General features: G+C 41.6%; 1 protein-coding gene across 1 annotated transcript in view; it reads right to left on the bottom strand.

Annotated features, from left to right (window-relative positions):
- Positions 1-22718, bottom strand: part of LOC144813884 (solute carrier organic anion transporter family member 1A2-like) — a 1119068-nt gene that overhangs the window by 857237 nt on the left and 239113 nt on the right. The window contains exon 5 of the mRNA XM_078674060.1: positions 2742-2839. Coding sequence (XP_078530186.1) covers positions 2742-2839 — 98 coding nt within the window. The remainder of the gene's footprint in view (positions 1-2741; positions 2840-22718) is intronic.

Raw genomic sequence — 22718 nt, 5'->3', positions numbered from 1 at the left:
ATTAGGAAAGCTCCTTTCCCCCTTCGGTGCCCCGCCAATCTCTACGATCTTTTCTTAGATCCACATCACTTGTCATTTTTCACGTAGGTCTTCTTGACCCAGCATCCAACTGCACAGACCGCGGCTGTCTGTATCCTTTACTCTCCTTGTACTTGGCCTGGACTTCTACTCAGTCTTCGACTGAAACAAAACCTCCTTTAAGTCACTCTGACCTGGATCTAGGTAATATTTTAACTATCTTTCGCTCCCTACCCTCAAGCACTCTACCCACTGGCACTGTTTTCACACGCGCTTCACCAGTGCATAAGTTTGCCACTTTTTAAAATATGTCTTGTTTCTCTTACGTAATCCCACACCCATTTTGCTTTCAACACTGGTGCTTTACTGGCACTCTGCTAGTTTGGTGGGTTTTTCACCACTCACAAAACTCTCTACCGTTTTTCACGTTTTATTACTGCACGTGTATGACTATGACTTTTAGCAAACATTGCTCTTTATTTCGTAATTCTTTTACTTTTGCTTAGTAATTTTATACGTTCTGCTAACTTCTCCTGTATCATTGTACTCAGGTGTGATCCTCTTACATTGGTCTGACATACACTGCCCTCACCTGCACCCAAGTTGTTTTCAAATTGTTTTCCGCCCGAGCTAACTTTCATATGTCCTTTTTCTTTTTTCATCCTTGATTCCCTCCTACGGTTTAATTTATTACAGGCAAAAGGTATACAGGCATACCATTGTTAATGTCCTGATGATAATCCTATTTTTTTTGTAAGGATTAAAATGCTGACGACTTGATGTACGCCATATACACCTCTTTATTTAATACTTATTATATGTAATGGTGTCTCCACTATAATTTGTTAGATCTACCAAAATGTGTCTCATACAAACAATTTACTCTGCCTGAGCCTTTTTGTTTCATGTTGTACGTCCTTCCCACTAAGTTGGATAAAGTCTTGTGTCCCACTTTATTTGTTTTTTGCAAAATTTTGTGTATATTTAAGCAACTATATATTAAAAACAACTGTCTGGCAGTACAGTACAGTTGTGAAATATAGTACTGATTTGGTCTATATTTATTGTTTGCTCTCATTAATCCTTGTCTAGGGACCAATGTCTAGAAATCATTGATTACCCAAGGTCCCTGAACAGCCTTATTTGGGTTCCCTTGTTCATCATAACACATCCTCACTACATGAGCACAGTGATATATAAGAGATCTCTGACATTAGAACCAGCTTCCATACCTAGCACTTGTAGTTATGTGGTCTACATCTCAGGTTGTGCAAATCTAGCGCATCTTTCCTGCCCCCCCGCCCCCTCTGCAAGATTCCTCATCTCCTTTTTTCAAAGGGCATGTCTTGGTTTATATGATAAAAGGTGCTCTCTTGGAAAATAGCCGCTGCATCTTTGTTGTGTCTGTATGTTGGGAGATGTTTCTTCAACAAACATTAAAAAACAGGGCAAAATGTTTTTTGAAATTCTACGAAATGTTCAGACTGAATCCCAGCAGAAGATCTGTACAACAAAAGTGTAGCTCATTTCTAAAATAATATTGTGCCACAAAAATAAATGTGTTCTGTTAGGTTAAAATATGGGAAAACTACAGCGGGCCTTATTAGGAACACCACTACACAGACACTGCTGTAATTATTAGTAGTCAGGGAGGCTGTGTTCCCTGCAAAAGACAAACATGCATTGCCTCAACCCCCCCTGGACTTTGTATCAGCTTTCAATACAAAGTGCAATACGCCAGCTTCTTAGGAATTCAAGATCTTCTCTGGTAGTATCTTGTGCGATAATCTCGATCACACCTGAAAAGTGGTCAAGTGGCAGTCCTTTAATACTATATCTTATCTATAATGGAATTTCCAACATCATCTTAGGAAACAATGAGCATCTAGATGCTTGCCAAAACCACATGCAAAAAGCAATATGGTAAAAATACAATTCTGACTACACAGTTTTGGCTATTGTTCTTGTTTGACATTGAAATTGAGATAAGAATGCGCTTTTTCCAGTTTAATGTTGCATTAGGTGTCTTGCTGATGTCTACGTCTGAGTGAATTGGCTCTTCCACAGGTTCTTGGAAAGATAGGAACTGGCAACACCTGCTTCAAAGGCAGACATGTTGATGATTCTGCAAAAATATGGAATATGGAGCCTTGGCCTACTTAAAATTGCATCATGCCTTATGATCTTTATGTCACTCGTGTGCCGCGCAGGTTCAATAGATGAGTGGAACCAGTTGCCAAAACACCCATGTATGAATCCATGTCTTTAATTGTAGTATAAGTTCAGTCATCGATGTGTGCACAGTAAGCAAATACCTCTCAACTGACACATCTAATGATCATGCAGCAGAAGGAAAGGGAGATAGAAATCTCAGTCTCTTAACCTTCCACACTATGAAGGTGAAGAGATGCTAGAGAACTCACAGTAGATTTGCCATTAATACTTATCTGTGGAGCTTCATTTAATATGAATATCATATATGTGAGTCCTGCTTGTAATGTCCTATGGTTTTATGTTTGCATTTTTGATTACAAAAAGATCAAATAAGAATCACAGAATCAGTCATTACAACACCAAATATTGTTGCAGAGAACAGTTTAGTTCTCAGTGTTTGTGCTTAACAGAGTATATCATTACACAGATAAAACCAATGCCTAGAAGGTGACTTACCTCCTCTGGTTTTCAAGGAATTTTATTCTTCAATAGTTAAACAGGGACCCTACCTTCTGCCGCTGGTAAATTCCACTGACTTCCATTGTCACTACAGAGGCCATGGCTAGACAGGTTGTCTGCCGGTAAAAGTGTCCTTTCATACTGATACCTGAAAAACATTAATAAAAATTTCTGGTGAAGGTCATTGTACTCTTCATAAAACCTTCTCGATAAATATTGGGGTGAAGGCAGAACCCAAAACCTTAATGTTGCTTATTTTATAAAACAATATATTTCAGTCCTTATGTTTCGATGTTTTTATTGCAAAGAACATACAAATCTAATCTGTAGGGCCAGGATCTTAGTGCCTTTGCTTTCACTTTATTTCTTTTTCAATTTTCGTTTTGGGTGAGGGAGTAGCGTGAAGAGATAGTTGATTCGCAGGGTTTGAGGTATATCAGAGCGAGGCATATCAGAGTGTAGTCTATTGCTTCAACTGTGAGTTACGTCAACCCCAAAATCCGCAAAGACACACCCTGCCTCCATAAACCCTCATCCCACCCCTAATCTCTTCCTCCTTTGCTCCTACTCCAGCATAGGACACAGTGGCAAATCATATGCCAGTCGAGGAAGGAAATTAGTCAATGAAATAAAAAAGCTACATAATGAATCCTTTTAAAAATTATATTTCAAATGGTTAATGGTTGAAATGTTTCTAGACCTTTCCGTAATTGAGCACATTGGCCTATGCTTGAAGAATAAATGTCTATTACCATAGAAATAAATAGATGCTGCGTCCTTATTTGACAACCTCTATACCCTAGAGAATGTGCGCAAAGCACTGTCAAAAATTAGATTCCAGATAAAGATTTATAATGTTGGCAATAGACCTGCTAACCATGATTACTATGAAGTGTATTTATAAATTGCATTTATATAGTGCTTGCTGCCCACATCAAAGAATTGAAGTGCTGTACAGCGAGCTGCATGGTACTCTGGAACCCATGTTTGTTTGTTTTCTTTTACAGATTTATATAGAACGAACTCGACCCGAAGTTATTGTAGTGCTTTACATGAGCACCAGTTATGTTACACAAGGACACATTTATTTTTAGATCTCGCCTAGTCAGCGCGCGCGCTGTTTTTCTGAGACATCCAGTCATCCGTATCAATGGTGATACTCCGCCTATTGCCTTTTTATTGGCTTGGTCGCTTGTCAGCTTAAATCTTTTGCTTTTGACCAGTTAATCTGTCTTTTAGTTCCTCTTTTCTCTGTTTGGGAAGCCAATGCAGCACCGCCGAACGACTGGAAACCTGCCACTAGTGTGCTGAAATATTTGTCTTGGAACTATTTTTCGTTTTTGGTGTCGTTCCTAATTTGTTCGTGCATGGTATTTTTTTGGGGGAGGAACGGTGAGTTTTAATGTTAGCATTTGTGCAGGTACGGGTAGTTGTTGTCACCAGGAGAAGGGGGCCCCGTTAGCGATCATGCTGCACGGGAGTAGCGAGGCAGCTCCTTCGTGTTGGTGATCTGTGAGCTTTTAGTGTTAAATTTGTAATACATATTGTTCCTCTAATTTTATTAGGCGTCAGCTTTAGGGAGCACATTTTGTTTTAATCGTACCACTAGTGTGGTGAAGTATTTGGCTTTGATTTTTTTTTCGTTTTTGGTTTTGGTGTCTTTCTTAATTTGCTCGTGCATGGAACAACCGCGACCCGTGGAGGGAGTTGCGGTGGGGCAGAGAGGCGGGGCGGGGAGGGGCAGTGTGGGGGGTGATAAAAACCGGCATATGGATATTTGGAGGTAAGTAAACAATTTAATTATTAAAATGAATTTCGTAGCGTGTCCTGCATCGCATTTTGCATTGCAGGGCACGCTAAGAAATTTGTTTTAATAATTAAATTGTTTACTTACCTCCAAATATCCATATGCCGGTTTTTATCACCCCCCACACTGCCCCTCCCCCGCCCCGCCTCTCTGCCTCACCGCAACTCCCTCCACGGTCCGCGGCTGGCATGGAATGATTTTTTGGGGTGAACGGTGAGTTTTAGTGTTTGCATTTGTGTTGCAATGATTAGCATTGCTCTCTACAAATAGATTAAGGGAAACAGGCCCCCGGTATCGCAAATCGAGGCAGCTCCTTCGTGTTGGTGACTTATGAGCTTTTAGTGTTGAATTTGTAACAAATAATGTTCCGGGGAATCTTATCAGGCGGTATCTTTAGGGATTCGCGTTTGCTTTCTTGTCACTGGGCATACAGAAAAAAACCTTACAATTCACAGCACTCTACCCTTCGAAACAAAACGCATTGTGCCAGCAGAATGCTGTAATAAAAGTAAAGCAAACGTGAATATTTTCTGCGCTTCATGTTTTAATTGTTCTACGCCAATTAGCATGCAGTAATAACAGAACAATGCCTAGGCACACACTTCTGCAATGTACTTCTGTGATGTTGGTCTACTACTCGACATACAGTAACCAGGCAATGCACGCCATTCTGCTCTTCACACGGCCCCTTGTACCGGTCACTATGGAGTAATCTTGGCAGACTGCACTCGTGAAATACCCAAGTTTTGCATGCCGCATCTTTGTTTTGTGTATCAGTCAGCATTCAGTGACTACGAAAGGGATGTTGTCTAGTGGTAAGCGCTGCTGACTTTAAACCGGGACAAACTCCTGGCTTCTGCTCAAAGTGACGTGATTCTGTACCACCTTGAAACTCACGTTCCAGTTTTAAAATTTGCTCTACAGCGTGTGATTATGGGCACATACTTAAAACATTTAAGATGCACTAAAAACACATGTGCTCAGGACTGGAGCAGAAGCTGTTATGTTGATTATATGGTGCTAGTGCTAATCGCCTAAAAAATTTGGCTTATATTTTCCAGTGTGCTCTTCCTATATGTAAAATGCCACTACATAATATGAATGGCTGGAATCTGGATTAAATCCTGGTTTTCTATAAACATACTGGAACGCTTTTATAAAATAAATGTAGTTCCATGTACTTTAGGGCCTGTGTGGCATACCTATAATCAATTGTAAATTTTAAAATCCTTTTACGTGTGTGACGCGTTTCTTGTTTTTTGTACCTTTTAGCTGTAACCTACAGTTGTTTTTGCACGTTGTTTTTAAGGTACTGATCTGCATCTCACAGATGCTGCAGACACAAAGATTAGGATGTTTACAACAAGGTTTATTTACACTCAATTAGCTCTACGTGGTTTCCTTTCGCAGCAGTAGGGAACATGCTAATATTTCACACTACAGCAGACTTTCAGGCTCCTTTTTTCCTCCAAAACAAATGCTAATACTGTGGGATTTATTCACGCAGCTACACGAACCAGGGTAAAAACGTTTTTTGTTTTAAAAAAACAAAGTTCGAATCGTATTGCAACAAAAAAGTTTATTTTTTCTTTGATAATACTAATTTAGTTTTTGGGTAGCTGCAAACATAATGGGATAACATGGCCCCTTGTACCGGTCACTATGCAGTAATCTTGGTAGACTGCGCATGTGCTATACCCAGGTTTTGCATGCCACATGTTTGTTTGTGTATCAGTCAGCGTGCAGTCACTGCGAAAGAGAAGTAGCATACTGGTAAGCGCCGCTGACTTTGAACCAGGACAACATCCTGACTTCTGCTTAAAGTCATGTGATTCTCCACCACTCAGCACCACCTAAACACCAGCACAACACCAAAGTAGTACACAGAACAACATCAGCATCACTCTCACACATCAATATCAATGCACAGCACCACAGCATCACTCAGCAACACCGCTACATCACTAATTACCACCTCAACATAACTCCGAAAAACATCGGCACCGGCACAGCAGCAAATAAACAGCACCAAAGCGCCACATAAGCACCAACACAGCACAACACCATCAATGCACCACTAACAGTGCAGCACCAAAACGGCAAAACCACAGCACTACCTCGGCTCCAGTGCACCAACACCTCAACATCAACACAGAACAGCACAACACACCACTATCTCAGCATCAGCGCGGCTCCACACAGCATCAATGCACCAACACCAATGCTGCCAAAATTGTAAAGCACATCAGGACCAATACAACACCACTTCAGCAACAGTGCTGCACCACCTCAGCTTCAGGGCTGCTCCACATCAGTATCACTACAACACCAACAGTGCAGCCCCACATCAGCACCAGCACAGCCATACAACAGCAGCAATTCAGCACCAACAAAGCACAACTTCAACATAAAAGATGCACTATATCAGCATGAACTAAAACAACATCAACACAAAGCCAGCACAACATTACAAAGCAACACAGCTGCACAGCAGCCACACTGCTCTACAACATAGCTTAAAACAAAGGCCAAACCAAAACATCTGGCTTATCACTTATAAGGTCCCAAAGACGAGACCTACTGGCTATGCCAATGCTTGTTTTGGTAGGCACGGGAGATTAAGTGATTTGCCCAGAATCACAGGATGTGCAGTCGACCCCGAGACTCAAACCTTGGTTTCCCAGCTCCAAGGGCGGCAGTCTAGCCGTGAGACCACATTCTCTTCCCTCACGCTTAAAGGTAAATAAGAGCAGATTAGTAATCTGTGCTTCCTTTTTCTTGTAGGATTAATTGTATTACGTTTGTGCATGCATTTACTAGAGAATTTTGAATAGAGATAATTTAATAGAAATAAATAAGCATAGGGAAGACATGAGGTGTTTTTTAGAGTGGTGGACATGTGCACCTGTTAGGTTGATGAATTAGATAGACATGAGGTTTGTGACTGAAAACCATTTTAAACACAAGAAGATGATGGACGGAGTGCTGAAACTTTTGAGATACTCTCCCCAGTCACAGATATTGGTTGAATCCATCATCGTTTTTTAGCTCACTTTGCCATCCCAGTTCAGACACAGCTATTTGCAAATCATCTTGACTCTGTGCCTGATGTGAACAGTCCAGCCCGAACTGCTGAGCAATGTCTTCATCTGGACTGGAAACAAGCATCTTGGGAACGGTTTCGGGCAAACAGCCCTCATAAACCAGGCTAGTTTGAATCCAGAGGCAAAGTGAGAAAGGGACCCACGTCCGGGCATACCCTGCCAATTTAGGGCAAACAAAGCGAACAGAACAAGATGATGGACGGAACACTGAAACTTTTCAGACACCACTCCCAGTCACACATCTGGGTTGAATCCATCATCGTTCTTTAGCTCACTTTGCCACCCAAGTTCAGACACAGCTATTTGCAAATCATCTTGACTCTGTGCCTGATGTGAACAGTCCAGCCCGAACTGCTGAGCAATGTCTTCATCTGGACTGGAAACAAGCATCTTGGGAACGGTTTCGGGCACACAGCCCTCATAAGCCAGGCTAGTTTGAATCCAGAGGCAAAGTGAGAAAGGGACCCACGTCCGGGCATACCCTGCCAACTTAGGGCAAACAAAGCGAACAGAACAAGATGATGGACGGAACACTGAAACTTTTCAGACACCACTCCCAGTCACACATCTGGGTTGAATCCATCATCGTTCTTTAGCTCACTTTGCCACCCCAGTTCAGACACAGCTATATGCAAATCAGCCTTGACCCTGTGCCTCATGGGAACAGTCCAGCCCGAACTGTCAAGCAATGTCTTCCCTGGACCGGAAACAAGCATCCTGGGACAGGTTTCGGGCGAACAGCACTCATCAGCCAGCTTAGCTTGAATCCGGTGGCAAAGTGAGCAAGGGTCCCACGTCTGGGCATACCGTGCCAACTTAGGGCAAACAGAGCAAACACAAGAAGATGATGGACAGAGCACTGAAAATTTTCAGACACTCACCCACAGTCACAGATCTAGGTTGAATCCATCATCATTCTTTAGCTCACTTTGCCACTCCAGTTCAGACACAGCTATAAGCATATCTGTCTTGACCCTATGCCTCATGGGAACAGTCAAGCCCGAACTGCCAAGCAATGTCTTCCCTGGACTGGAAACAAGCATCCTGGGACCGGTTTCGGGCTAACATCCCTCATCAGCCAGGCTAGCTTGAATCCAGTAGCAAAGAGAGCAAAGGGCCCATGTCTGGGCATACCCTGCCGACTTAGGGCGAACAAAGCAAACACAAGAATTTGATGGACGAAGCGCTGAAACATTTCAAACACTCACGCCCAGTCACAGATCAGTGTTCAATCCATCACTGTTCTTTAGCTCACTTTGCAACCCCAGTTCAGACACAGCTATATGCAAATCAGTCTTGACCCTGTGCCTCATGGGAAAAGTCCAGCCCGAACTGCCAAGCAATGTCTTTCCTGGACCGAAAATAAACATCCTGGGACCGGTTTTGGGCTAACAGCCCTCATCCGCCAGGATAGCTTGAATCCATTGGCAAAGTGAGCAAGGGAACCAGGTCTTGGCAAACCTACCAACTTAGGGCGAACAAAGCAAACACAAGAAGATGATGGATGGAGCGCTGAAACTTTTCAGACACTCACCCCCAGTCACAGATCTGGGTTGAATCCATAATCGTTCTTAAGCTCATGTTGCTACCCAAGTTCAGACACAGCTATATACAAATCAGTCTTGACCCTGTGCCTCTTGGGAACAGTCTATCCCGAACTGCCAAGCAATGTCTTCCCTAGACCGGAAACATGCATCCTGGAACCGGTTTTGGGCTAATCCCTCATCAGCCAGGCTAGCATGAATCCAGTGGCAAAGTGAGTAAAGGACCCATGTCTGGGCATACCCTGCGAACATATGGCGAACAAAGCAAACACGAGAAGATGATGGACGGAGAGCTGAAACGTTTCAAACACTCACCCCCAGTCACAGATCTGGGTTCAATCCCTCATCATTCTTTAGCTCACTTTGCCACCCCAGTTCAGGCACAGCTTTATGCAAATAAGTCTTGACCCTGTGCCTCATGGGAAAAGTCCAGCCCGAACTGCCAAGCAATGTCTTACCTGGACCGAAAATAAACATCCTGGGACCAGTTTCGGGCTAACAGCCCTCATCCACCAGGCTATCTTGAATCCAGTGGCAAAGTGAGCAAGGGAACCACGTCTTGGCAAACCTACCAACTTTGGGCGAGCAAAGCAAACACAAGAAGATAATGGACGGAGAGCTGAAACGTTTCAAACACTCACCCCCACTCACAGTCATGGATCTGGGTTGAATCCATCATCGTTCTTAAGCTCACTTTTCCAGCACAGTTCAGACACAGCTATATGCAAATCAGTCTTGACACTGTGCCTGATGGGAACAGTCCAACCTGAAATGCAAACTAATGTCTTCCTTGGACCGGAAATAATCATCCTGGGACCAGTTTTGGGCTAACATCCCTCATCAGTCAGACTAGTTTGAATCCAGTGGCAAAGTGAGTGCAAACTTATGGCGAACAAACCAAAGACACTCACCCCCAGTCACAGATCTGGGTTGAATCCATCTTCGTTCTTTAGCTCACTTTGCCACCCCAGTTCAGACACAGCTATAGCAAATCAGTCTTGACCCTGTGACTCATGGGAACAGTCTAGCCCAAACTGCCAAGCAATGTCTTCCCTGGACCGGGAACAAGCATCCTGGCACTGGTTTCGGGGTAACAACCCTCATCAGCCAGGCTACCTTGATTCCCGTGGCAAAGTGAGCAAGGGACCCATGTCTGGGCATACCCTGCCAACTTAGGGTGAGCAAAGCAAACACAAGAAGATGATAGACGGGGCGCTGAAACTTTTCAGACACTCACCCCCAGTCACTTATCTGGGTTGAATTCATCGTCGTTCTTTAGCTCACTTTGCTACCCCAGTTCAGACACAGCTATATGCAAATCAGCCTTGACTGTGTGCCTCATGGGACTGATTTGCATATGGCTCGGTTCAAACTGGAATGGCATGGTGAGCAAAAACAAGATGGATTTAGGCCCAGATCTCCGTACTGAGATGAATGTATGACATTGTTCTGCATTCTGTCCATCAATTGTTGTTTTTGCATTTGTCACCCTGAGCGGGACGGGTATGCCCAGGCGTGGGTCCCGTGCTCTCCATGTCACTGAAGTCAAGCAATCCTGGCTGAAGAGGGGTGAAACCCCGAAACCGGTCCCAGGATGCTTTTTTCCAGTCCAGGGAGGACCTGGCCTAGGAGTTCGGGCTGGACTGTTCCCACTGGGCACAGGGTCAAGACTGATTTGCATTTGGCTTGGTTATGACTGGAATGGCGAGCGAAAAAACGATGAATTTAGGCCCAGATCTCTGTACTGGGGTGAATGTATGACATTGTTCTGCATTTTGTCCATCAAGTGTTGTTTTTGCATTTGTCACCCTGAGTGGGACGGGTATGCCCAGATGTGGGTCCCGTCCTCTCCATGCCACTGGAGTCAAGCTCTCCTGGTTGAAGTGGGGTGAAACCCCAAAACCAGTCCTAGGATGTTTATTTCCAGTCCAGGAGGACCTGGCATGGCAGTTCGGGCTGAACTGTTTCCATTGGGTACTGGGTGAAGACTGATTTGCATATGGCTGGGTTTAAACTGGAACGGCATGGTGAGCAAAAAAACTATGGATTTAGACCCAGATCTCTGTACTTTGGTGAATGTATGATATTGTTCTGTATTATGTCTATCAATTGTTTTTTGCCTTTCTCAACCTGAGTGGTACAGGTATTGCCAGACGTGGGTCCTGTGCTCTCCATGCCACTGGAGTCAAGCAATCCTGGCTGAAGAGGTGCGAAACTCCAAAACCAGTCCTAGGATGCTTGTTTTCAGTCCAGGGAGTACCTCGCCTTTCAGTTCAGGCCCAGATCTCTGTACTGGGGTGAATGTATGACATTGTTCTGCAATCTGTCCATCAATTGTTGTTTTTGCATTTGTCACCCTGAGTGGGACGGGTATGTCCAGACGTGGGTCCTGTGCTCTCCGTGCCACTGGAGTCAAGCTGGCGGAAGAGGGGTGGAACCCCGAAACCAGTCAAAGGACGCTTGTTTCCAGTCCAGGGAGGGCCTGGCCTTTCATTTCAGGCTGGACTGTTCCCATTGGGCACAGGATCACGACTGATTTGCATATGGCTGGGTTCAAACTGGAATGGCATGGTGAGCAACAAAACAATGGATTTAGGCCTAGATCTCTGTACTGGGGTAAATGTATGACATGGTTCTGCATTCTGTCCATCAACTGTTGTTTTTGCATTTGTCACCCCGAGTGGGACGGGAATGTCCAGACGTAGGTCCTGTTGTCTCCATGCCATTGGAGTCAAGCTTTCCTGGCTGAAGAGTGAGTGGTTGTAAAGGAAGAGGTGATATTTTCTTAGTACATAAAAATTAACATGCATACATATAAATATTGACAGACATACATGTACAGATTATACTGTTTATAAGTCATAAATTAATAGATATATCCATATGTGCATTATAATATTTAGAGGGTCAAGCATGCCCAGGCATTATTATTATTTTGTTTGTTGATACATAAATATATTATTATATCCCTTTAGAAAGCAAAAATCCATGGTATCTACCCTATAACCATTTTAAATTATTGTGACATGGATGTATTATTACACAAAGAAGATTGAAACCCATAGACAGAGACTCATGTACAAATATGCCATCTGCATACTATGAAATTCAGAATTATGTAATGTATAAACATGCATGTATTGTCATGAACATAAAATATTTGTATTTTATTATTTTTGCATACATTGTTCCTCTACATGTACTATCCATATTTACATAGCCAGATATGGAATTCCATATACATCATAAACATTAATGGTCTCTTCTATTTAAAATGTGGTACTGGTGAATTCATTTTGTTTGTTTTTGTAAATATTTCTGTACACACACATACATTTAAAAACATATTTAATTTTTTCCTATGTAAAAATATGTACATAAACTTATAGACATGCATGCCTCAGGAGGCCCCCCTCCCCTAGCTAGGTATAGGCCCTGGGAATTCCATCCCCTGGGGATAGGAGATTTATTTTGGGAATGGGGCCTGCGGCCCCCCTCGCATCAGTTTGCGTAAGTAGCCAGAGACCCCATACCCCAGGGACGGCATTTTGATATTTGGGTGGGGGGGCACACAGCCCCACTTCTCAAGCCTAATAGAGGCCCCATGGGCCCCATCCTCTAAGGCTAGTGCATTATTTTAGAGGGGAGTCTGCATGGGATCCCTTCCCGAAGATCGACTTCATGGACCCTAGCACATGGAGCTCGACCACAGTGTCCTGGGGACCCATTCCCCAAGGAAACTGAGTTTCTTTGCCCTTGAAGGTGCAGGCAGGGATCAGAATTCTCTCAACACAGCAAAGTACAGTAATAGTATGAACACAATACTGAAACAGTAACTTACATATATACATATATATACATACATATAAATAATTTACTGTTTTAGTTTTATGATCATACTACTGCTCTAAATTGCTGTATGGAGAGTATTCTAAACATGTAGGGAAGTGTTAGTTCTTGTTGACAAGTCTTCTAAAGCAGAGATGGTTCTTAGTCAATCTTATTTGTGAGGGCAACAAACACATCTTATAGTTTAGCTGCTTGCATGGAGAAAGATGTTTCACCCTTGTTTTATTCTTGTCTGCTGTGATATTTAGCCAGATGCCAGTCTAGAGGGTTTGTTCCTTTGGTGGATGTATTCTGTGATTATCTTTCTGATGAAAAGTGGTCCTTTGTCACATATTGCCTTTTGGATGATACAAATCAACTTGAAAGAGGATCTTCATGGAACTGGTAATGAGGGGAGGGCCCTTAAAGCAGAGGAGATATGGATTTGTAGCTTTGCATGAAGTAGTAGTCTGGCAGCAGAGTACTGAATTCTCTTTTATCTTTTCTTGGATGATAAAGTTGAGCCATGATATAGGTCACTAGAGTAATCTAGTGTCGATAAGACAAGAGAGATTGTTGCTTGTACCTTTTAGGGGAATCCTAGGTGCCGGAAGATGTGTTGCACCATTTTCATGGTAAGACACCTGGATCTGGTTAGCTTGTCCTTTTGGGCATTCATGTACAGCTTAGACTCCATGATAACTGGATATTTTTGGTTTCAGTCTAGATCCTTAGGCCAGGGTCATAGAGAGACATACGTTTTCTAGTCGCCACAGGTGAATATTTCGGTTTTAGAGTCAATCAGTTAGAGGTAACTTCATGTCATTCACTGATCAATGGCCTGAAGTTTCAAATTTTTCAGGGCTTTTGATTTTAAGGAGTATCTGTGCTTCATCTGCATAGTTATTGCAGGAAAATTTAAATACATTAATCAGCTCTTGTGAGGATATCACATTTATTTTGAAATGGAAGGCCAAAATAATAGAGCCTTGAGGGTATCCTGCTTTTATGCTGTAGGTTTTTGATAAGAAATAAGGATCACATTTTCTAGTGTGTAGGTAAGATGAGATCCAAGCAAGAGCCTCCTTGCCAGTTTCCTGGAGTTAAATTAGTGTTTCATAATCCACTTTGTCAAAGGCAGCTAAGAAATCTAAGAGAAGTAGAACAACACTCCCATTCTACTCTTTGGTAAGGGCATACCAGATAGAGATTAGAGCTTATTCAGTGATTTTTCTAACCAGAATTCTGTTTGAAAGTCAGAAAAAAAGAGTTTTCTTACACGATTTGTGACATCTGGGCAAATAACGCTCTATCTCTAATCTTGGATAGGAATGGGTCAATTCTATAGGTCCAGAATTGTTGTGGTGTCAAGGGTCTTGATTTATCTGGCTGGACTTTGGTGTATTTGATAGAATGGTTTTGAAGATTTTTGGTAGACAAACCAAGGGTGAGAGGGGCAAATGGACGGGCTGCTTGCTTTGGGATGATCCAGTAACTGTGTTACTGTTAGTTCTGTGAAGAAGTGCACAGGCTCCTGGAAGGTTTTGTTGGAAAAGACTCATTATTGTGTGTTCTTTTGTATCTTAAGTATGAATTCGGCTTGTATTATTTTGTTGTGTATTTTGTCGTGAGTTAGTGACAAAAGTAATGTGAAAAGGAATGGATTCCTTCGGCACATTTGTGAGTTCGCATTAAAAAAAATATTGGTGCATTTTGCTTTGTGGATTTTGCTTGAGTAGTAGTTTTCTATAGATTTATTGAATATTGACATGCAAATTCTGTTATGTCTGAGTATATTTTTGCCTCAGGGTTGTGTGCTCTGAGTCAGGTGCATTGATGCTTTGCTAAGCATTGTTTTATATTTTTAAAATCTGCATTCATTCAAGCTTGTTTTCTTTTGTTAATTTTTGATATTTTAGTATAAAAAAAGTGACAGAGCAACCCATAGAATTTTTCACCTCAGTTTATTGTATATTAGTTTATTGCGTCCAGATCAGTGTTGGAAGTAAGGTGGGTTTCTAGGTCCTCCAAATTCAGCTTGTTCCAAGGTATGTAGCAGTAGGAAAACTGAATTTAACTAGGGTGGCTTCTACTGTCCTGTGTTGTCTCAGTGGCTAAGAATAATTAAAACATCTCACCCATCACTTTTTTGTTTAGTTAAGTTCCCTATGTGCAACAGGTATGCCCATATCTGGACCTTGTCCTTACTTAGCTACTGGAACCAAACTGTACCCTACTGATGAGCCCCATCTAGGGCAAATAGGTTTTGGGTTGCCTGTGTTCCGTCCAGTTCAAAGAGGACACAGCTTGGCATTTTGGGCTTCACTGTTCCCATTGAAGCAGAATCAAGGCTGATTTACATATGGATTGGTCTAATATAAAGGCAAAAAATATGATGAATTGGAATGCAGACCAAGTAATTTCCAGTGGCTGAGAATAATTCAAGCATCTCCTTTTAGTTTACTTCAGTGCCTTTTTTTAGAAGGCAACAAGGTGATGGTGCAACAATGTGACCAGAGTACTTTATGGAATGTGATTAGATATTGACTGCCAAACAGTATGGCTAAGGAGTGTCCTGCAATACATGGGGATTTGGGAATGAGTTTCTGTACGCTGAGTATATCTAGGACAGGGGGCATTGTTCTGGATTAGGGCATATTCTGTTTGTCAAACCATATGTTCAGGTCACCAAGGATGCATATGTCCGAGTAGTTTGCAAGTGGGTTTGAAACTGTGTCTAGAAAGGTGTCTGGGACTGTTGCACAGCTAGGTGGGGCTGTGTAAAGAAATATATAGTTATAGAAAAATGTGAGTAAAGGATTGTATTTTCCAAGAATGGCCCCATAACCTCGAAAGTGAACATCATCACCTTTGAAAAGGGTTGTTGTTTTCTTCCGTATGATGGCTAAAGCACCTCCTCTTTTGTCTATGCAATTTTGTGTAATAGTTTGATTGCCTGGTAGTACAGCTTCATGCAATACTGGTGCCTTGATTTCTTCTACCAATGACTCTGTTATGAAGAGTTAGTTAGGTTATTTGTCTGTCAATGTAGGCATAGAACGAGCATTTATTAGTAGGGAGCTTAAAGTAGCTGTTTTCGAGGTGGTGTGATCTTGTGCTGAGACTGAGTGATTATTATGACTGAAGCCTGTAGCGGGACACTATTGGTAAATTGTGTTTGCTTCAGTAGGACAGAAATTGAGTTATTTTTGTGTGCCATCCTTGTTCAACTGGCTCAGTAGGCCTTTTGTAAGGTCTCTGTGTTTGGGTGGTGGGGAGTTTGGTTGAAATTGAAGAGCTAGGCAGTGGAGTTGTCTTTAAAAAGTAGCTTTGTTGTGTTGTAAATAAGGGGAAATTACATTATGAAGACTATTGTGGAGTGGCTCTATTTTGTGTATGTTGAATAATTAGGAGGTATGGATGGGTTGTGGTGGTGGAGCATGAGAGCCTGGAATTGTGGCTCTGAATACTACAGTGGATGTTAGATGGTTAAGTCTGCGATGTTGCTATGTATTTTTGGGATACGTGGCTGGTGACTTTGTTGCTAAAAAACTGTGAAGTGGCAATTGGTAGAAATGTGCTTTGTTTGCATTGACATTAAGTACATAATGCATGCATGTTTGTGTTCTGGGATGGTTGGAACATTGTGAATTTCTGAGCTAATTTACAGGGAAAGTTGTGTCGGTGCTCAGGTTGCTTCAGTGGAATAATATTAGGTAATAATAGTGTGATTACTTGACATGTAGGGTTTGAATGTCACAAATTTAGGCAGAGTAGAGGTTGAAGGAGATTGTGGTAGAGATAGACATTAAAAGAGTCTCTGAAGATTGGGAGAATGAAGACACAGGCCTTTGAAGAGATCACTGAAAGAATATCAAGGAGCAAAATATCGACCTGCCAAAATATCGAGGAAAAAAAGTATAGAATGCAGGAATTTCGAATTCCTATCTACAAACAGGTAAGTACAAAAATATTGAATCCAAAATATCGTTGTAAATATTATAGTTTGTTAAAATATCAAATTTTTCAAATGTCTATAAAGTAATGTAAAATTAATTAAATAATTAATATAATTAACTAAAACATACTTAAAAAATCCTTATAATAACCTTACAATTAATAAATAATTAATCTAAGTTAAAAAAAGAAACATGCATTTTTATTTTTTATTACATTTATATATTAACGTATTATTAATAAAAAATATTCTATATGTTTAGTGTAGGATAACAGGAGGGTACAATGTACTATTCCCACTCCAGTGAGTGCAACAGTATGGAAAGCGTTGGATAGCGTGAGCGTCCAAATTACTATTCCCACTACAGTGAGTGCAACAGTAGGGAAAGTGTTGGATAGCAGAAGAGTAAAAATTACTATTCCCACTCCAGTGAGTGCAAGAGTAGGGAAAGCGTTGGATAGCGTAGGGGTAAAAATTACTATTCCCACTCCAGAGAGTTTAACAGTAGGGAAAGTGCAGGATAGCGTAGGGGTAAACATTACTATTCCCACTCCAGTGAGAGCAACAATAGGGAAAGTGTTGGATAGCATAGGAGTAAAAAATTACTAGTCCCACTCCAGTGAGTGTAACAATAGGGAAAGTGTTAGATAGCATGGGGTAAAAATTACTATTTCCACTCCAGAGAGTGCAACAGTAGGGAAAGTGTTGGATAGCGTAGGGGTAAAAATTACTATTCCCACTCCAGTGAGTGCAACAGTAGGGAAAATGTTGGATAGCGTAGTGGTAACCATTACTATGCCCACTCCAGTGAGTGCAACTGTAGGGAAAGTGTTGGATAGCGTAGGAGTAAAAATTTCTATTCCCACTCCAGAGAGTGCAACAGCAGGGAAAGTGTTGGATAGCGTAGGGGTAAAATTTACTATTCCCACTCCAGTGAGTGCAACAGGAAGGAAAGTAATGATTTAATATTTAAATTAAAATAAAATAATTATCAAAACCAATAAAAAATAATTAAAATTATTTACCAATTAATAAATATTTAATAATTAACTCATTATAAACACCAATAAATATTATTTATTAATAATTATTTACCTATTAGTAATTAAATAACAACCAATTAATGTTCAATACCAAAAATGTATAAGTAATACACAAATTACCAATTAATAATTAATTAACAGTAAATTAATTATCAATACACAAAAATAATTTCAATTATTACTTAATTACAATTAAATTACTTCCCACCCTATTCCCCTATTAACCCAAAACCCGCTCCGAATAATAAATGAATACAATTAATATAATTATCAATTAATACAAATTAATTACCAATTAATAAAACATAATTACCAATTAATACAAATTAATTACCAATTAATAATGAATTAACAATACATTAATTATCAATACCAAGAAATAAAAATAAATAATTACTTAAAAACAATTAAATTACTTCCCACCCTATTCCTCTATAAACCCACTACCAGCTACAGAATTAAAACACAAAAATAATTAATCATTCCTAAAAATTTATATTTAATTTACTATAATTAAGTTACTTCCCACCCTATTCCCCTCTAAACCCACAACCCGTTACGGAATTCAATTACGCAAACATTAAATAACATAAAATTCATTACTTTAAAAAAATTCGAACGTACATTACAAAAATAATACATACTTTTAACACATATACTAACACTTAAAACACTATAAAAAATTCAATATTTTTAACAACTATATTATGACTGTCGATATTACTTACTTCGATATTATGGAAATCGATATTTCTTACCTGAATTTCGATATTCCGCACCACTGTATTTTTGCAATTCGATATTCTGCCCATTCTATATAAAAACTCAATTTTCTGTCCAGTCGATATTTTTTCTCGATATTGTGACTGTTCACCCCTTTGAAGGGTTAGTTGTGGGTTGAGTAGTGGGAAGAGGAAGGTTCAATAATGGGGATGAGTGTTGAAAGAGTATTGTCCTGGGTGGCAAAAAACAGAGGGTTACAGAGGGGGGATACGATGGGGGTAAAGGGGCTGGTACAAACAATATTTGTAGGTAGTTGAAGGAGTTTGTAAGAAAAGGGAAATTGAGGGGAATATGGATCTATACCATGCAGGCAGTGCAAGAGAGGGGATAGCTTTATTGGATTTGGGTGTAGCCCTTATCTCTGAGTTGTGTAGAAGTGAAGGGGCCCCTGTGTGGATGAAGGGATAGAAGGGGTATGTAGAAGTGCTTGGTAGAGGAGGTTATTGTCTGGTGGATGAGGTTGGGATAGAGGGATTGGTAGGGTTTTATTTGTTGACAAAGTTCAAATTAGCTGTTATGGCAGGATTATGTTTGATTTGAATAGTTAGAAAAATTAGCAAAATGTCTGCCACGAAGCACTCCTAGACCCAAACAGCCTAAAAAAGGGAAGCGATCCCTGTTATCTCTAGCTTTTGCCTTTGCAGAGGGACATGGACTGAAAAGCCTTTGTAGGAGGTATTGTATGGGTTGGTGGTGAGATCATGTGACTCTCCCTCAGGCTCTTAGGCACAATCTCAGGCCCGGCCTGGTGGTTGCCCATCAACCACCAAGTGAGTGCACCTGGAGGAGGAGTGTGTTCCAAATTCGGATCCAAAACTTGTAGCTGGAAAAGCAGGTAGGGTGAAGGGTATTTGGGAAGGATGGAAGGGGGAGACAGAAACATTGGGTGTTGCAGCAGTAAAGATTGGGCAGAATTACACACAAATCGCAAACTTTCACAATTAGTAGAAGCAAAATGTATCCCAAAACGTTTATCCAAATTTGCCTTAGTGGTCCTTTGATTGTACTCAGAGGCGTACACAGCTATTGGGCTGATAGGCAGGCTCAAATAGTCTGCAAGGCCTGTGAGGGGAGGAGCACGAGGGCAGAGAGCAGGGGAAAGTCAAGGTGTTCAGAATCACAAGGTGATGAGTGGATAGGGAGACGTGAGAGAGAGTGCAGCTAGGAAGGCAAAAAAAGAGGCTGCAGAGAAGGAAAACAGAGAAAAAAGGAGAACAGAGTCAGTGAGTGCTGCGGGATGAGGGGAGGGAGTGTAGGATCACACAATGAGAGTGTGGAGAGTAGAGAGAGGCAAAAACGGAATGCAGAAAAAAATAGAGGCTTCAAAGATGTATGTGGTATTATATAGATCAAACCTAGTTGAAAGGCAGAAAAGTACTTTACAGTGTCTGCAGCAAAGACACAGTCAATGCATGATTGGAGAGTTAGCTGGTTTCTAAGGGTGGAAGTGGAGTGTTACTTTATCTCATTCCATCTAGTTAATTCCACTAATGGGCATACCTGCCCACCACTACAAATAACAGCTCACATCTTCCCGTTATTCATCAATTTTAATCTACCCCAATTCAAAACACTAGATTGACTGCATGACACATCAAATGCACAAACTGGTAGATCTCTTGTCAGCGGGCCACAAGGCAAGCAGGGGTTGACGTCTTTCACTCCTGATGTCCTAGGGACTGACCTATTATGGATTTTGAGCAACAGTGCCAAGTACCCCTTCTGTACTTGACTCTCAGTATAAATGTGGCTGAGCAATCCCAGATTTCCTCAGGGGAGAGGGAGGTGTTGATACTGGGAAGTGAACACAAACTCACAACTCAAAATGTGCACAGCAGCACCAATAAAGTGCTCAGTGGTGACCCAAACTGGCATATGGGGTCGTGGCCCACTACTACACAGAGGCCAAAGCCCTAACCACACAGCAGTCCTCTCCCAGTGGAGGCCCCTCCTGAGATACAGGTGCACTGCTCTCCACTACACAAGGCTCAAGTCACAGCAATGTGCATGCTCAATTAATGGTGGCCCTCGTCTGGGGGTCACCACCATCGTCATGCACACTGGTAATGACCAGATCAGTGCAGTATCCATTTCTTCAGACCTCGCAAAGGGAGTCCAATGGACAGGCTATTCTACTGGACCTTGCTCCCTACAATGCTTCTACGTTCCTCACAGGGCACACTTGTCTCGGTAATTAGGCAGGTGCTAATGCTACAGGCTCTAGGACATGTGGTATTGGATTCCCCGTGTGGTGCCCCCTCAGAGAAGCGAGCAGACTTTGCCCCCCAATCTTTTTCACAGGCAAACGCCTTGCAGAGCTTCCCCTTCTCACACAGCCCATTGGCCTGCTTGGCAGATGTCCATGTATTTGGTCTCAAACTCCCCTTCTTATAGTTCATTCCCAGACACCAAATGTGATTTAGTGTCTGAGACTTTGAAGTTTATGTTGGGAGTCTGCTTCTTTTTAAGTGTCCCCGTCTCTGTACTCTGTTCTTCTTGAAGGCAGTCTGTCACAGCAGAAGTGACTCTAAAGCTGATAGCCCCAAAACACAGTCCATGGGAATAATCAGAGTTTACACATGGCTGTCAGCCACATTAATGTGTATTCAAAGGGTGGTCCAGGACCCCAATCCAATTCTTTATGATTTTTTTTCTCCTCCCTATTTGCTACTTGAGATGTGCCCAGGCCTTTTCCTTGTGATCTATCACTGAATCAAAGAGCACCCTATGAAGTGTACAGTGGAAGGCTAGTGCTCCCCTGTCCGGTGTGTATCCCACCCGGCTCACAGGAATGCAGCAATACACAAATCTGTTTGGGGGATGCATTTCCCCCCTCATGTTTTACCAAGGAGGACTGGGTCTCCAAAAGTGGAACCCAGAGCCTGCCAGGAAATGTACCACTCAAAGGCACCCATACACACAGTGCATGTATACAGCACATACACACTGAACAGCACTTTATCCTTCCTATTCTGTACCACTCACAGGCACACATACAAGTAATATGTCTACAATTTCACTTTACTGGGAACAAAGCACCCGATTGTAGCCCTTGACCCTCTCAGGATAGCGAAGTAGAGCAGTCCAAGGTCTGGAAAAAATAGCCCCGTGCACACGTAAAGATTAAGATATGGTCATGATACTCAGGGTAACAAAAATAACCGCATTCAATGAAACAAGATAAACAAATCTGAAGTGTTGTGTTTTCAAAAAATGAAATATATTTAGCCTTCCCAATAGGAAGGATGACATCAAAGCAAATAAATAGCAGACACGTGTCGGAATTATCACCGGCATATCAGTGAGTAATCAGCACGTCAGGACTGTCTTTACATTCATTGATTCTCCTGCCCCGAACCCATGAGTACTGTGATTAACTCCCTCCACCCTGTATGCTTGTTTCCCTTTCTTGTTCCCCCCCAGAGAACCCATGACTACATAACCATTGAAAGGTATGCTTTTTTCCCCACTTTACCGCGCTACCAGGCACCCGTTTCCTTTTTTCTTTCTCGTATTCTACTCTCTTTTGGCCAAGCTGGGTCTCGATTACCACAAACGGTGTTTGCCAGTGTTGATTCCTATAATGGGGTCTGCTAATGTTTATTCTTAAAATACGTGACATGCCACTAGTAAGTTTACTAATGTTTTGGTCGTTTTAGTAGTGCATGGTCATACCTATATCCTATATTTGTATTAAGGTCTTGAACTTTTCTGGCATTTTCTTTATGTTTATACCACATGTGACATTTTTCGCTCAGCACTTGACATTTATTCACTGGATTTACTGTGATTGCAGTTGGTGCATTGATAAGATATAGATTGGACACCATTTCTTGAGAATACCTTTCCTTTCATTGGAATATCCGAGTTTTGATTCAAAAGCGTTTTTCTCGTTCTGCAATTGATTTGGATCAAGAGGTTTATTAATTTTTGTCTGTTTCCTGTTAGCTTTACATGAAA

Source organism: Lissotriton helveticus, chromosome 1_1, assembly GCF_964261635.1.
Source record: "Lissotriton helveticus chromosome 1_1, aLisHel1.1, whole genome shotgun sequence".
Classification (NCBI taxonomy): domain Eukaryota; kingdom Metazoa; phylum Chordata; class Amphibia; order Caudata; family Salamandridae; genus Lissotriton; species Lissotriton helveticus.
Note: the sequence above shows the minus strand (reverse complement) of the source record. Positions and strands in the feature narration are given on the sequence as shown.